The sequence below is a fragment of the Euleptes europaea genome, chromosome 17 (assembly GCF_029931775.1).
Source record: "Euleptes europaea isolate rEulEur1 chromosome 17, rEulEur1.hap1, whole genome shotgun sequence".
In the NCBI taxonomy this organism is placed as follows: domain Eukaryota; kingdom Metazoa; phylum Chordata; class Lepidosauria; order Squamata; family Sphaerodactylidae; genus Euleptes; species Euleptes europaea.
The window spans coordinates 8,114,736-8,130,757 of record NC_079328.1 but is presented as its reverse complement, the minus strand read 5'-3'; the positions used below and the strand labels follow the sequence as shown (position 1 = coordinate 8,130,757).

General features: G+C 50.1%; 1 protein-coding gene across 1 annotated transcript; it reads right to left on the bottom strand.

The window, feature by feature from the left end:
• Nucleotides 1–6,748: 6,748 nt before the first annotated feature.
• LOC130488840 (cystatin-like) lies at nucleotides 6,749–14,450 on the bottom strand. The gene is made up of 3 exons (XM_056862509.1): nucleotides 14,211–14,450; nucleotides 10,484–10,594; nucleotides 6,749–6,826 (listed from the first exon to the last, which is right to left on the bottom strand). The coding sequence occupies exons 1-3, from the start codon at nucleotides 14,448–14,450 to the stop codon at nucleotides 6,749–6,751; spliced, it is 429 nt and encodes a 142-aa protein (XP_056718487.1).
• Between the last annotated feature and the right edge of the window lie 1,572 nt (nucleotides 14,451–16,022).

Sequence of the window (16,022 nt, the reverse complement as noted above, 5' to 3'; positions counted from 1 at the left end):
GTTCAGTTTGACCATCAGTTTGAGGATGGTATGCACTAGACATTCCCTGTTCCACCCCCACCAACTTGAGGAAAGCTTTCCAAAATTTAGAAACGAAACCACTTCCGCGGTCACAAATTATTTTACGCGGAAACGAATGTAAACGAAATATATGCGTTACGAAGAGGCGGGCCAGTTTCTGAGCAGAGGGGATCCCTGCACATGGAATCAAATGTATTTGCTTAGAAAACAAATCAGTAACAACCCACAACACAGTTTTACCCCCACTGAGAGGGAGATCAGTCATGAAGTCCATAGCAATCACTTCCCAAGGTCTGCTGGGCGTTTCAAGAGGTTGTAGCAATCCCGGGGGTTTGCCCTGCGATCGTTTCGCAGCGGCACAAACGGGACAGCTGCGGATGAAGGAGTCAATGTCGGAACGCATTCCCCCCCACCAGAACTGTCTGCGCAATAAGTGAAGGGTCTTCAGAAACCCAAAGTGCCCAGCTGCTTTGGCTCCATGAGCTAAATGTAAAACGTCCTTCCGGAGAGCCTTGGGTACATACAATTTTGAGTCTTTGTACCAGGACCCCCCTTGTTCCAAAACACCAGGAGGTAGGGTATGAGCGGAACGTTCTAAAAGGCACTGGTCCCGAAGGACCGTTAAAAAGGATTCGGAGATGGGGAGCTTGGAGGGAGCCCCCCCGTCGGTCCCGGAGATTTGAGAAATAGTTATAGGGTTAGTGCTTACGTGCGGCGGCGCGCAGACTGCAGGCGGCTGAGCGGTCGGAGGGGTAGGAGGGGCGGGAACTCCGGTCTGTTGCGGTGGCGGCTGGGCAGCCGGTTGGGCTGGCGGAGCTTGCGAGTTAGGGAAGGTGTGTTGATGCTGGGATCGGGTTTGCACAGCCAGCATAGGTAGGGCCCCACGTTGCATAGGGGTGAACAGAGAGTTGGTGGGTCTTTCGAGTTTTACCGGATATTGTGGTAAACGGGAGAGGGCATCCGCGAGAACGTTCTGCTTCCCAGGGACGTGCTTCAGGGTGAAACGGAACTGAGCAAAGAACTCCGCCCACCGTTGTTGTTTCGCCGATAGTTTATGGGACCCCGTGAGGGCAGCTAGATTTTTGTGATCGGTCCAAACTTCAAAGGGTACTTTAGACCCTTCCAAGAATTGCCGCCATAAAGTCAGTGCATGATGAACTGCAGAGGCCTCTTTCTCCCAGATGGGCCAGTTTAATTGAGCGTGCGCAAATTTTTTCGAAAAGTAAGCGCAAGGGTGAAGAAGACCGTCCGGTCCTTGTTGGAGGAGAGCCCCTCCCATGGCTACATCGGAAGCATCGACTTGTACAATGAACATTTGATGTGGGTCTGGGTGCCGTAGCACCGGCTCCGAAGTGAAGAGGCGTTTGAGGGCCAGAAAGGCGGCTTGGCATTGCTCAGTCCATAGGATTTTTGCGGAGGGCAAGGCAGCCGAGCTTACTTTTCCCTTAGTTTTCAGTAGGTCCGTAATGGGTAGAGCCACTTGGGCGAAGTTAGGGATGAATCCCCGATAGAAGTTGGCAAATCCCAGAAATTGCTGTACTTGCTTACGGTTGGTGGGGGGAGTCCAATCGAGGACGGCTTGGACTTTGGCGGGGTCCATGCGAAGACCTTGGTGGGAGATGATGTATCCCAAAAACGTGAGTTTGCTTTGGTGAAATTCACACTTAGCTAGTTTAGCGAACAGTTGATGGTTACGCAGGCGTTGTAGAACTTCTCTGACCAGAGTCACATGCTCGTCCATAGTTTTCGAATAAATGAGAATGTCATCTAAGTAGACCACCACCCCACGATATAGAAGGTCATGTAGGATTTCATTGATGAGTTGCATGAAGACCCCCGGGGCCCCTTTTAATCCGAACGGCATTACAAGGAATTCATACATTCCGAAACAGCTAGAGAAGGCAGTGAGGTGTTCATCTCCTTCGCGGATACGGACTCGGTAGTAGGCTTCCACCAAGTCTAATTTAGAGAATACACGGCCTTCCTGTAATTGTCCCAAAATATCCGATATTAATGGGATAGGATAGGCGTTGGTCTGGGTAACCGCATTGAGCTTTCTGAAGTCAATGCACAGGCGAAGGTCGCCCTCTTTTTTCCGGACGAAAAACGCGGGGGCCGAGTTTGGGGCATTCGAAGGGCGAATGAACCCTCTGGCGAGGTTTTTGTCCAAAAAGTCCCGGAGGACAGTGCGCTCGGAAGCGCTCATAGGGTAAATCTTACTTTTGGTTAATGTGCAGTCCTTTACTACTTCAATCGCACAGTCTGAGGCCCGGTGGGGGGGTAAGGCATCACATTCCTTAAGGTCGAAGACATCTTCAAAGTCCCGGTATACAGCGGGTAGAGCCGGTGGTACTGGAGCAGTAGAGGTTAACGCTGGAACGGGCGGAAATGGCAGAGCAAAGTTTTGCCGATGCTGGTCGCAGGTGGGACTAGCGAAAGAAATAGTGTTTGTTTCCCAATCAATACTGGGACTATGTCCTTTAATCCAGTTAATTCCCAAGACCACGTCAAATCGGATAGGGGCTATAGTGAAGTCTATTTGTTCCCAGTGGGAACCAATTCCCATTGCCACCCCTATGGTGCGATGATCAACTGGACCCCCCTGGAATTGGCTCCCGTCCATTTGAGCAAATTGGACGGGGGCGGGTAAAGCCTCTGAGTCGGCTCTGAGGGCAGTAAACGTGGCTTCGTTTATGAGAGTGCGACAGCAACCGGAGTCAATTAGTGCTTTGACGGGGATTTGTGGACCTCCGTTAAGTTGTTGTAAAACTGCATCTACGTAGACGGTGGAGTCCACTTCTTTGATTTTGGTAGGAGCATTCGGTTTGATAGGAAGATCCTGAGAGGTCTGTGGAGATGCTCCATTCACCACAGACCGGAGCCGTTTTTTGACAAGTCGAGGGGAGATTCCAGGTTTAAGGCTGGAGAAATCCAAGGGTTTTCCTCATCCGAAGAGGGAAAGCTGTCCCCCAATGGGGCACTTGTAATCCGAGACCCGGCGGGGTCGTTGGAAGCAGGCAGGGAGGCTGGGTCCCCGGCATGGAGTGCAGAGGGTGTGGGCCTTCCCGGAGCTGCGCTGCGGGTGGCCGCGGTGCCTCTGCGTGGTGGACGACCTCGGGCGCGGGTTGTCGTGCTGGGACGAAATAATTCCTGGCGGCGTGGGCAAACGGCTGCAAAGTGGCCCATTTCTCCGCATGTAAGACAGGCACCCCTCTGAAATCGGGCTTCACGTTCCTGGAGCGGACGTGGGGGATTTCGCGGGACGAGCAGTGGTGCCTTGGGTTGAGGCTTTTGGGTGCCCTTCTCCTTGTGCTTTTGACGGACGAGAGAAATAAAGCGGCGGCGGCTTTCCACTTCCTCGGCTAATAGGATCCAGCCTTCGAGGGTATCGGGATCGCCCCGCATGTAAGACCAGTTCAGAATGTCAGGATGCAAGGCTTCCCTGAAATGATGGATTAGGGTGGTCTCGGGCCAACCTACAATTTTACTTGCCAGTCGTTGAAATTCATCGGCAAATTCCCGAACTGTAGCAGAGCCTTGTTTTAATTGTAAAAGTTCCGTTTTGGCTCTTTCTCCCAGGAAGGGGTCCTCAAACCTCCTTCTCAGGGCAGTCATGAAGTTGTTGAGGGAACGAATCGCACGAGAGCGGGTGTCAAACTGGAGGACCATCCAGTCAGCCGCTTTGCCTGTCAGGAGGGAAGCTACGTACCGCACCCGGCTATCTTCCGTGGGGAAAAGTTGACCTTGTTCTCGCATATAACTGTCCACTTGATGCAAGAAACAAGGCAAAGTCTCAAGAGATCCGTCATACGTAGTCCTCAATTTGAGTTGCTTCCAAGGGCCGGGCGCGGGCTGACCCGGTTGCACGGGTGGTCCGGGCGGAGGAGCAACAGGAGCTCCAGGAGGCAAGGGTGGAGCAGGCACATTAGCAGGTGGTTGCACGGGTGGTCGGAGCGGAGGAGCAACAGGAGCTCCAGGAGGTAAGGGTGGAGCAGGCACATTAGCGGGTGGTTGTACGGGTACCGCCTGACCCGGTATCGGAACGGGCTGTCTCTGAGCTATCAGGGTTTGTTGTAATTGCCTGTTCTCGTGAAGCATAAGTTCCATTACTTCTTGGAGTTGATCCACACGGTCGGAGAGCTCCCGATTCTGGGCTCGTAAAAGATGAACCTCCTCACTTGGGCCCCCAGTAAGATGAGGCTTACTGGTTCGGAAGCTCGTGGCCCATTGAGAGCTATCCCCATATAAATCCTCGTCTTCAGACTCATCTGAGTCTCGACGTCGGTCAGCCAAACGGCGTGCGCGTTGGGTCGCACGCGGCGGGACAAACGCCGGGGAAAAGGTTAGACCTGATAGTCCTAGTACATAGTCCTTGGGGCGCGTGTCCACGTTCGCCTGATTCCTTGCTGCAGCCGCCCTGGCTGCTTCCGCCGCCTCTCTCTCTCTTGCGACCCTAGCCGCTTCGGCGGCTTGCTGATCCGCAAGAACTTTGGCGTTCTCAAGTCTTAGGGCAGCCTCTGCCGTAATGCGCGGCAAAAGTTCTGTCTCGAGGAGCAAGAGTATGGGGTCAGGTTCCCCGCCCAGCAGAGGTTGTACTCGAACCGCCAGTGCGGATGCCTCGGCTCCAAACGTCGGGGTCAAAACTTGAGCCAAGGTGGCTACCGGGGTGTCCTTTGTACATTCCACAAGGAGAAGAGCGGTGCTAATAGCGACTCGCTTGGCCTCAGCCTGGCAGCTGGCCGCATCCGGGATCAGGGAAAAACCCTCCGGTGGGGCTCCCGCCATGGTAGAAAGAGTTTGTCGAGAAATAAGATTATCCAGAAGTCCAGTTAATATTTGTAAATCCTCAGTCGCCAATCGGGCATCGTCCAGTAATTGATCCAAGTCCTGAAGATCTAAACGAGCATCAGTATCCTCCGATGTTAACATCCAGAGACGTCCTGTAAGAGATTGCCACTGCGCGTGTACCAGTCCCCTCAAGCGGCAAACCTCTCGGTTCGTCCGGAAAAGTTCAGCGATTAAGTCCTGTAACAGAGTAGGGTCCTCTGAGAAGGGCTCCAGGATAGTAGATCACCTGGAGAGCTGCACAGCTCCCATCCAAGTGGCAGGCGAACCCCCCTGGGCTCCAGCCTGGCTAGGAGAACGGTGAAGATGTAGGATAGCTGTCATAATGTCAGCCCTTGGCCCACAGAACCAGAAATCACCACAAAGTCGTATAGAGTCCAAACAGATGGATTTTACTGATCAAATAGGCATACAGTGCAAACGAATAAAATGACAGCTATGAAAGGCTCACTAGCTGGGAGATATTATAAGGCAGGAAAGGCGGGAGATTACACGCAGGAATACAGTTTCCCAGGAGCTGAGTTCCCAGGCTTAGGCTTAGGCATGCGACCTTGGGGGGCAGACAATACAGCACAGAGACAGAGGCAATAACGAAACCGAGATAGCAGCCTGACACTTTGCCAGGAAAAAGCCACAGAAGCCCAGGAAATCAAGAAAGGATGGGAAAATATTATAACTAATCTGTGGGCTGTATGCCCATGCTTCACGACAGTGCCATACGTGCATTTCCTAGTGTAGGAAACTTTAACCCAAAAGCCACACAGTGGCTTCCATTGTATCACTGCATCTAATAGCCAAAGGCTAGCCCTCGGTGTAGAGAGCCACATCTGTGCAACTACCACAGCAAACCCAAGGTCACCCCCAGGTTTGAAGAAACATCTGTGTTAAAAAAAAACAACCTAAATTGGGGAGGGGCTGTGTCTGTAGAGCATCTGCTTGGCATGCAGAAGGTCCCAGGTTCAATCCCTGGCATCTCCAGCTAAAGGGACTAGGCAAGTAGGTGATGTGAAAGACCTCCGCCTGAGGCCCTGGAGAGCCGCTGCTGGTCTGAGTAGACAATACTGACTTTGATGGACCGAGGGTCTGATTCAGTATAAGGCAGCTTCATGTGTTCATGTGTTCATGGGTGTGAACACCGCCCAAAACCTTGCCACAAATGCAGATATCGTATCAAGCAACTCACCACAAATCAGGTTGCATTTCCGGTTGCCACAACAAACCCAAGTGGTGGCACAGTCAGAAACTATGTAGTCAAGACCAGGAAAAGGAGCAAATGGCAGCCAGCTAGGGGAAAAGGCAGGAGGTAAGAAACAGGAACTGGGAGGAGAAAATGTCATCTCCTCTATCCTTCGTGTCCTTGTGGGGCCTCCCCTTTGCTTTGGTATTAAATGTTGTGCTGGGGAGAAGAGTGAGCAGTGGCTCCAAGTCTCTTCCATTCTCCCTTTGTTCTAGACAAAATGGCAGGCACCCCTGCATAGCTCCTGGATTTCCCTTGATTCCTGAATGGTCACATATGGAAGCAACGTGGGATAGTGCTGAGTAACAGTAGTTTATTGTAAGCAACGAATGTCTCTACGTTACAAATCTTTTTAAAACCTCATTCCTTGACAAAGTAAGCACAGTATCTTTATTTTCTGCTCCTAACCAAGCCTGGAAACACTGATTACAAAATTCAGTAAAGAATACACACCAGGAAATAAGGTTGTTGTTTTTTTAAAGGATGACTAGAGAACTCTACTTGCATAGCACAAGCAGACAAGCAATTTTAAGTTGGCAGCAAGAAGCCCTGATCAAGAAGTCATGGAGATTATTGCTCTTACGAAACAGGAAAAGGACCTCCCCAATCAGCCGTGTGCACCTCTGTGGCGACGCCAACGCATGTTTACTGGCAGTCATTTTTCACCAGCTGGATACTGTTGAGCCAAGGAATACTGTACACCTCAAAGGTGCAAACTGCTTGCTGTGGACAGAAAAGTAAAAAAAAACCTTAAATAAGAAATATGGTCTTTCTAATGACAATGCAACAACACCTTAAAATTATGAACATCCTAAGTGGCAGGTATTTCTAACTAGCTACTACTGACACCGGTCAAAGATCAGCACTTTTTAATCAGGTAGATTTCAAGGAGAGAGTTAGGAGATCTTGAGCACCTGCTTCTTCAGTCAGTTTTTCTGTCTCACTGGAACCACATTTAAAGAAGGCCTCGACCACTGGCGAAATGTTGGCAAGCAGCTGAACTCTGGCTGGATCACACACAGATGGATCAGGCAACCTGATCCTCTTGCATCATGAGTGCGCCTTTCTCATTGGCACTCAAGGCATATTACACAGAGTGAGTCAATACAATCAAAGGATGGGACCTTCGATAAATAATGCAATACGGTTAGGGTTGTAGAACCAACCAGAAGTCTAAAAACAGAACTGAAGCAAAGCATAAGTATTAACATGACTCATTAAATGCTGCAATATTCTATAGTAGGATCCTAGTTTCAACAAGCTATACTCAGTAGTATAGACCACGGTCCCTAATAATTTTTCTAAGTAACTTTGTGAATCATTTAGTACAGTGCTACCCTATTGCCCATGTAGACAAGCCCTCTTGAATAATTCAGTTTTGCATAGTTTGTGGAAAGCCAGGAAAGTGGGGGCACCTTCCTGACCACCTCGTGGCAAGCCCCGTTCCACAGAGTGGGATGAGAAGCCAATCCTGCTGACTTCCCATGGCGGGAGGGGAATAACTTCTTTGAAAACAGTGAATGGACAGTGAGTGTCTTCATGCAAAGGCAATAACCTGTTTTGAAAAGCCTGATAAAACTGCAGCTGTCTCCTTTTCAATTGCTTCTGAGTCTGCCCTATTCCAGAAAAAGAACTTGGAGAAAACTTAAGAGCAGGAAGGTACTTTTGTGCTGGGTTCAGCTAGAATCCATTTGGGCGGCTGACAACCCCATTCAAAATCTCTCAGCAAGAAAATTTCCACTCCTCCACCACCACCCCCGCATCAAACACAATCCCTTCTTCGCATACCAAATACTTTGAATGGTGTGCCTCTGGAAATCCAGGCAAGCATTCAATCATACCCCTTGTTAGGCTTGTTGCTAGGGAGAGATTTTGTCAGGAATGAACAGACCTTGATCATTATTTGAACTCAAGTTGCTCAAATACCAAAGGGGGATTAAAAAAAAAGTGCGTGTGAGGTAGATTTGGGGACTGAGAGCACAAGAAAACAAAACCCTGTTACAGACACCCTGGCCAAAATCCAGCTGTGCTTGAGCCCCTCAGAATTCAGTGGCAAAAGTTAATCACAACAACCTTAAATTCAAGACATTTTCTCTGGATCCGGACGGTTGCCAGGCTGCACACAGCCTAAAGCCCCAGGGATTATTCGGGACATCATGCCAGCATGTGACATCACTTCCAGCAAACCCTGGAAGTGACATCATGACATGGGGTTTAAACCACAGACTTTCTTGCAAATCCTAGTGTGTCCTCTCCATACATCATGACATCACTTCCAGTTTTCACTCACATTTTCCACCATTGTTCTCCCACCGACCCTACAGGTGCGGGCAGACATCGAGGGTTGCCAAGAGATCTCCTGCCATATTGGCAACAGACCTCTTGGCAACCCTATCTGTTGGCAACCCGACCCTTGGCCAGCCTATCTAGATCCCTATGCAGATGTTTCTATGACCCTGCCTTCGTGCCCTTTCATGCTGAAGGATCTGCATTGGTTGCCCATTTGTTTCTGGCACAATTCAGAGTTAAGGCCCTGAATGGCTTGAACCATGAAGGACCACCTTCTCCTGTACTGTTCAGCCCCTGAAGATTCTGCTGAAGCTGGAGGGTGACAGATTCAAAACAGATAAAAGTAATTCACAGTGGGTAGCCGTGTTAGTCTGTTTGCAGTAGTCAAAAAGGGCAAGAGTCCAGTAGCACCTTAAAGACTAACAAAAATATTTTCTGGTAGGGTATGAGCTTTCGTGAGCCACAGCTCACGAAAGCTCATACCCTACCAGAAAATATTTTTGTTAGTCTTTAAGGTGCTACTGGACTCTTGCCCTTTTTGACTAGATAAAAGTAAGTATTTCTTCACACAACACATAGTTCAATTGTGGAACTCCCTGCCCCAGGATGTGGTGATGGCTGCTCACTTGGAAGGCTTTCAGAGGGGAGTGGACATGTTCATCGAGGAAAGGGGTATTCATGGCTACTAGTTAAAATGGATACTGGCCATGATGCATGTGTATGATCTCCAGGATCAGAGGAGCATGCCTAATACATTAGGTGCTGTGGAACATAGGCAGGATGGTGCTGCTGCAGTCGTCTTGTCTGGGGGCTTCCTAGATGCACCTGGTTGGCCACTGTGCGAACAGACTGCTGGACTCGATGGGCCTGGGTCTGATCCAGCATGGCCTTTCTTATGTTTTTAAGATCCTCTTCACAAGCCCTGCTCTTTAGAGGTGAGGCGTGTGATTGTCTCAATTCTCCCTCTCACTGGTTAAAAGAAAAGCTTGCTAGCCAGGTCCATAGCATCTCAGTCTCCTGGACTGTTTCAATTTGGTTCCCTCATGAGCCAGAAAGGGAAAGTATATGTGTTGTGGTGGTGATGGTGGTGGTGGGGGGGGGGGGTTGAGATCAATGGTGCTGTCATCACTGGATTGGGGGGACTGTTCTCTTTTTCATAGCTGTACTACCTGCTCCATCTTTTGAAGGAAGGAACAAGGCCAACAAGGTGTACTGGTTAAGAGTGTCAGACTAGGCTCTAGGAGACAGAGGTTCAAACCCCTACTCTACCATGGAAGCTTGCTGAGTGACTTTTGTCCAGTCACACGCTCTCAGCTTAACTTACCTCACAGAATTGTTGTGAGAATAACAGAGGAGAAGAGAACAATGTAAGCTGCTCTGGGTCCCCACTGGGGAGAAAGTCACGGTATAAATTAAGAAAATAAAATTTTAAAAAGGCCCAACACCATCTTGGGAGTGGCTGGAGACAGAGGGATTTCTTTCTGCAGCTCGTGCAAACCCTTCAACCCTCCCTGGATCTTCACCTGTCCCTGGACGGTGAGAGAATGTTTTGTAGTTCCTGCTCCCCTTTTTGCTAGCTTTTGCATTGGGTGCTTTCTACCTTTTAAAATGCCATGGTAAGGTCAGTGCATGTATTTTTTTTAACAATAATAAATACTTTATTTTTAATATAAAAACTATGCCTGCAGATCAACACTATGCAAAGACAACCCTAGTCAAGCTATTGCTGCATATTAATACAGGGTAGCTTTTGCTCATTGTACAGGAGGACTAGAAAAAAATGTAGAGATTACCTCGTGGAATTGGCTAGAATTTTTTAAAATTATTATAAAGAGTTTTGAGACAGGAGAGGTCTTAAGTCTGGGACCGCAGGGGGAAAAATACTCTTACTCTCAGAGGCTGGGGACTCCTCCCCTTATGCCACAGCCATGTCTCCTCCAAAAGGCACCAACGTGCATAATGCCCAATATGTCCTCCTCCTCCCCATTTTTTTTTGCAATATCCCTAATTCTACCCCTACCTTTCCCCAGCACAACCACACAGTGACCTATAATATATTTAATAAAATCAAACGGTCTGCTTATTTCTGACACATACCTGGCTTGGCTCCAAGAACTCACAGTTTTCAACAACCGCTTCGGAATTTCTGCAACTCGTTCGCCCGACTTTAACGTTGAAAATATATTTGACCCCAGCAACAATCTGTAAAAGAGACAAAGCGGACCTCGACAAAGAGAATTTCAATAGCTGACACAAAAGGAGACTGCTCCAATTGTGAAAGAGATGTTGAAATTCAGCTATCAGAGGACGGGGGGGGGGAAGAGTCTGGAGCTTGGTCTTTCTGTTTCAAATGGGCTACAATGATTTGTCTCCCATCTGGATTGTTATTACTGTCAGTCAAGAGTCCCCTGGAACCACGTCAGGAATGAGGAAGGGACCAGACACCACCAGAAGACACCTGCCACGAGAAGCACATGAGTATTTTTCTTTGTCTGGTTGCTCAGGGAGGACCCCATTTAAATATATTTGAGAGCCAGTGGGTTGTTGGCTCTTCTCCAACCCCCTCACCCAGATACATTTTTAAATAAGGTTTCAACTAACTGAAATGCTCAAAGGGAAAAATGATGGGTTTAGTTTTGCAGAGGGGCCAAGACATTTTCCAGGTTTTAGTGTAATTGCCCACACTTAACTACCATTCATCTAGCTGAAACAAATAGTTGGGGGGGGGCGCTTAGCTACCATTTGCAAATCTTTGTGGGTTGAGAGACTCCAATAAGGGCACCCAGTCGACTTTAATTCTGGGTAGTCTATAGATTTTATCTGGGGTTGATGTAAAGGTGCTCTGGGTATGGTGGATGCTAGGGGGATAAGGGAACTTCCCTGGCTGTGACTGGGGGAACTTAAATTCTTTCTTTTCCTCCTATTCCTCTGTATGCTACGATTCTGATTAGGGTTGCCAGCTCTGGGTTGGGAAATATCTGGCAATTTTGGGGGTGGAGACTGAGGAGGGCGGGGTTCGGAGAGGGGAGGGACTTCAATGGGGCATAAAGCCATAGACTCCACCCACCTCTCTATCACCTGGAGATCAATTGTAATAATGGGAGATCTCCAGCTACCACCTGGGGGTTGGCAACCCTAATTCTGATTTACTTTCACTTCTAGTGAGAGACTTCTGTTGTGTGAAAGTAATTTTTAGCTATTCTCTCCCCCCCACCAAGAAGAGGAGTTGGTTTTTATATGCCGACTTTCTCTACCACTTAAGGAAGAATCAAACCGGTTTATAATCTCTTTCCCTTCCCCTCCCCACAACAGACACCCTGTGAGGTAGGTGGGGCTGAGAGAACTCTAAAAGAGCTGTGACTAGCCCAAGGTCACCCAGCTGGCTTCATGTGTAGGAGTGGGGAAACCAACCAGGTTCACCAGATTAGAGTCCACCACTCATGTGGAGGAGTGGGGAATCAAACCTGGTTCTCCAGATTACAGTCCACCACTCCAAACAACCACACTCAACCACTACACCACGCTGGCTCTCCTGGCTGCTAAGAGGGCAGGGATACTAAGAGGGAGCCAAAGCAAGGATATAGTTAATCCCAACTATCATCTAGTAGATAACAACAGATGCACAAAAACTGCCCTGAATACTCAGAAGACCGGTGATGTCAGAAGGTCCAACCCACTCTCTATCTAGTACTCAATAAGAGCCCTATGGAACTCACTGCCACAAGGGACAACGGGAGCCACTCGTTTCCAAGGCTTTCAAAAGGACTGGACAAAGTCTGTAAAAGACCATTTGATGTAGTAATTTCGAGAAATCTCCTGGTGCAGAAGTGGATTACCTCTGCATCCAAGATATTGGAGAACACCCACTGGGCAGACTCAAGATCTTTTGCTGGGGGATGGGGGTGGACAGAGCAGCCTTTCAATTCAGATACCAGAATGGCAGCAGCCAGATAAACCAGCTAATGGGCTGCTTCTGACAGGACAGGCACCCCTTGCAGTCTGGTTAACCTGGCCCTGAAAGAAGTCCTACGCTTTCTTTTGGTTTTCAAGAACACATCCAAGCTAGAAAGAGCCACTTCCGCAAACTGCAGAAAGGGCTCTTAACTCGAAACTAAAAACAGGGGGTAAAAGGAAGCGGGGGAGGGGGGGGAGAACCTGCTGCCAGAGATAGGGAACAGAAAGACGCCTGGCTCCGCTTTGTGTCTCAGTGGATCACACAGACATCTTCCTCTCTGTGTGGTCATTCCTAGCTATCACCTGCCTGCAGCGAAGCACCAGCTGTCACTCAACCAAAAGGGCCTTCCGGCATCTATACTGGCAGGGGCGCTTAATCAGCATTACTTTTGGGTGGCTTCTGCTAAAGGAACATGAGGAGGGTGCGGGGTGGGGGGGGTGACACCTTTCGTACAGAGGGATCTCAGCTGATCAGTTGTAATAGCAGATCTCCAGCTAGTACCTGGAGGTTGGTAACCCTGTGTCTCTGACACGAAACACATTGTGGCCTAGTGCCTGAATTGCTGACATAAGCCATACTATAATGCAGTGACTCTTTTCGCTCTTGGTGGCAGCTTATTCACTCATGCAAAATATTTATACGCTGCCTTTCTCCAAAATGGGATCATTAGAGTTGCCAGCTACAGATTGGGAAATACCTAGAGATTTTGGGGCAGAGCCTGAGGAAGGCGCAGTTTGGGGAGGGGAGGGACCTCAATGCCATAGTGTCCAATTGCCAAAGTGGACATTTTCTCCAGGTGAACTGATCTCTATCGGCTGGAGATCAGTTGTAATAGCAGATCTCCAGCTACTACCTGAAGGTTGGCGACTCTACTGATAGAGACCAGTTCCCCTGGAGAAAATGGCTGCTTTGGCAATTGGACTCTATGGCATTGAAGTTCCTCCCTTCCCCAAACCCCACCCTCCTCAGGCTTAGGGTTGCCAGGTCCCTCTTCACCACCGACGGGAGGTTTTTGTGGCAGAGCCTGAGGAGGGCAGGGTTTGGGGAGGGGCTTCAATACCATAAAGCGGCCATTGTCCTCCAGGTGAACTGATCTCTATTGGCTGGAGATCAGTTGTAATAGCAGGCGATCTCCAGCTACCACCTGGAGGTTGGCAACCCTATTGCCAAAGCAGCAACTTTTCTCCAGGGGAACTGATTTCTATTGAAGTGCCCCAAATAAAGGTATTTGACCTGTGGCACTATAAACTGCCCGAGTACAAAAGCAGGAGCAGGAATCCTCCTTTTTAGACGTGACACCCATGTAGATAAATGCGTGTCAAGAATCACCCCCCTTCCTCCTGTTTTCTCTCTTCAAACTTAGTTCGCATAAGCACCCAAACATTCCTGAGTTTGCAACATCCCGATGCGCTGCCAGCTTTCTCTGCGTTGCTATCTTGTTATCTTGGAAACGGGAACTTCACGTCCAGCTGAAGAACGGGCTTAATGCAGAATTGTTTGGTAAGGAGGCCAGCAGGAGAACATGAGGATTGTATCGCACTGAAATCCATGGTTAGGAAATGTATAAAGCTTGATGCCTGGAGAACTGCAAGGGCGAGTCTTTCTTTTGCTTTCGGGCTGCAGAGCTTTGATCCCAGCTTGTACCGTTTAAAACTTGGTACCGTGAAAGAGTAAAAGAATCCCTGACCTCCAGTGCGTTATCCTTTGATCTGACATACCCGGGATAAGGGGTGTTTTTTTTCAGGCACAACACGATCGGCTGGAGACCGGCTGTCATAGCGGGAGATCTGCAGCGAGTCCCTGGGGGTGGGCCCCCCTAGCCGCGGGGCTTCCTCCCCCTCTCCCCCCCCCGCCCCCGCTGACCTGCTTGTGGACGCTGACCACCTCGGCCACGCGGCTGCGGAAGGCGTCGTTGCTGCCGCGGTTGTAGCGGTCCACGGCGAAGCGCAGCGCCCGCTGCACCTCCGCCTCCTCCAGGGAGGCCTCGACGGGGGCCCCCACCAGCCGCCGCCCCCCCGCCGCCAGCGCCACGCTCAGCAGCGGCAGCAGCAGCAGCAGGAGGCCGCCCGCACCCACCCGCCACAGCCCCATCCCCATCCCCATCCCGTGCGCTCTCGCCTCTCCGTGCACCGACCGCGCCGTCGAAGGGGAGCTGCTGCCGGAGGCGGCAGCGGCGGCGCCTGGCCTTTTGTCGGCGGCTGCCAGCCCCACCCCGGCGGAGGAGGAGCTCCCGCGGCCCCAGAGCAGCTGCGCTCCGGGTGGGGTGTTTTCCCAGCGCTGAGTCAGCCACCCTCGTGGCTAAGCCGACCCGCAACGCCCCGGCCCCGCTGGCGCGCACGCGGACCCGCCGCATGACCGGCCCCCTCCGGCCGGGGCTCTCCGGCGACGTTCAGTAGAGGTTGCCGCCACGGGGTGGGAAATTGCCGGCCATGGAGAGGTTGGACCTGGCGGGGGGGGGGGGAGGCATTTGGGGAGGGGAAGGACCGCAGCCGGGGGGTGATGCCCTAGAGGTCGCCCTCGGGGACAGATTGCAATGGGCGGAAAGGCACGGGCGCTGGAGCCTCCTTCCTTCCCTGTTCCAGCCAGGATCCAGCCAGGGTCGAACGCGCGGCCGTTCTTCGAACGTTCCAGCCAGGATCGAACGCACGGACGTTCTTCGAACGTTCGAAGAACGTCCGTGCGTTCGATCCTGGCTGCATCCTGGCTGGAACAGGGAAGGAAGGAGGCTACAGCGCCCGTGCGCTTTCGCCCAACATCTTTCCCAGGGCTTCCAGGCTGTTAAATCCCGGCTGGAACAGGGAAGGAAGGAGGCTCAAGCGCCCGTGCCTTTCCGCCCCAAAGTTCCCGAGTATTCCAGCCTTCCGAACGCTTTTCTTCTGGACCAGACCTAATTCGTTGAAAAGGCAGGCGTCATTTGACAGACTCTTAGGCCGTTTACGCACGGCAGGCTTCGGCTTGGATTTGCCGCGCTCTAGACGCATCTTTTTCCAACCCAAATTCTCAGAACTTAAAAGTAAGCCCCCGTGCAGAGCTTTGAGAAGTCGGAGGGGGGAAATGTGCATCTAGAGAGCAGCAACTCTAAGGCGAAAACCTCCCATGCATAAGCGGCCTTGGTCAGTCCAGTCGATCAGAGTCTCTGCCCGTGTGGAAAGGCAAAAAAAAGAAACACCCATTTTTTAAAATTCAATTGTGATTTATACTCTTTAAATTCTTCTATTATCACTCCATTGATTGCACTTTCCTGTTACTATCGTTTAATTTATCTGTCTGGTAAAGATAGGTAATAAACTACAGATAGTAATAAATTACAGCCTTAACAGCTGCCTTGAAGATAAGCCAAAAGTTATAACCAAGTTATGCCTAAATTCTCATCTGCATGCAGGTGCTGGAACTGGAGTTTGCTCTCCAAAGCTGACATTTTCTCCAAAGGAACTCTGTAGTCTGGAGATCAGTTCGTTCATTCAAACCTTTATTGGCATAAAAGGTTTAAGAACCTCAGTCATTAAAATACAGTATATAAATAATAAAATATCAATAAATAGTTAAAATCTGTATTTCTAAAGTGCTGTGTATTATCAGTAGTGCTTAGCTCTGTGGAGGAGCTTGGCGCAGCGCTCCTAGGGAGGTTTCCAGGAATCTTGCTACCATCAGTGTAATATGCACGTCCCTGTCCCT

Coding starts and splice junctions, on each gene's coding strand:
- LOC130488840 (XM_056862509.1), bottom strand. CDS start 14,450: ATGGGGATGGGGATGGGGCTGTGGCGGGTGGGTGCGGGCGGCCTCCTG. Junction 10,595..14,210: donor TGGTCAGCGTCCACAAGCAG/GTCAGCGGGGGC, acceptor TCTCTTTTACAG/ATTGTTGCTGGGGTCAAATA. Junction 6,827..10,483: donor TGGAGCCAAGCCAGGTATGT/GTCAGAAATAAG, acceptor TTCTGTCCACAG/CAAGCAGTTTGCACCTTTGA.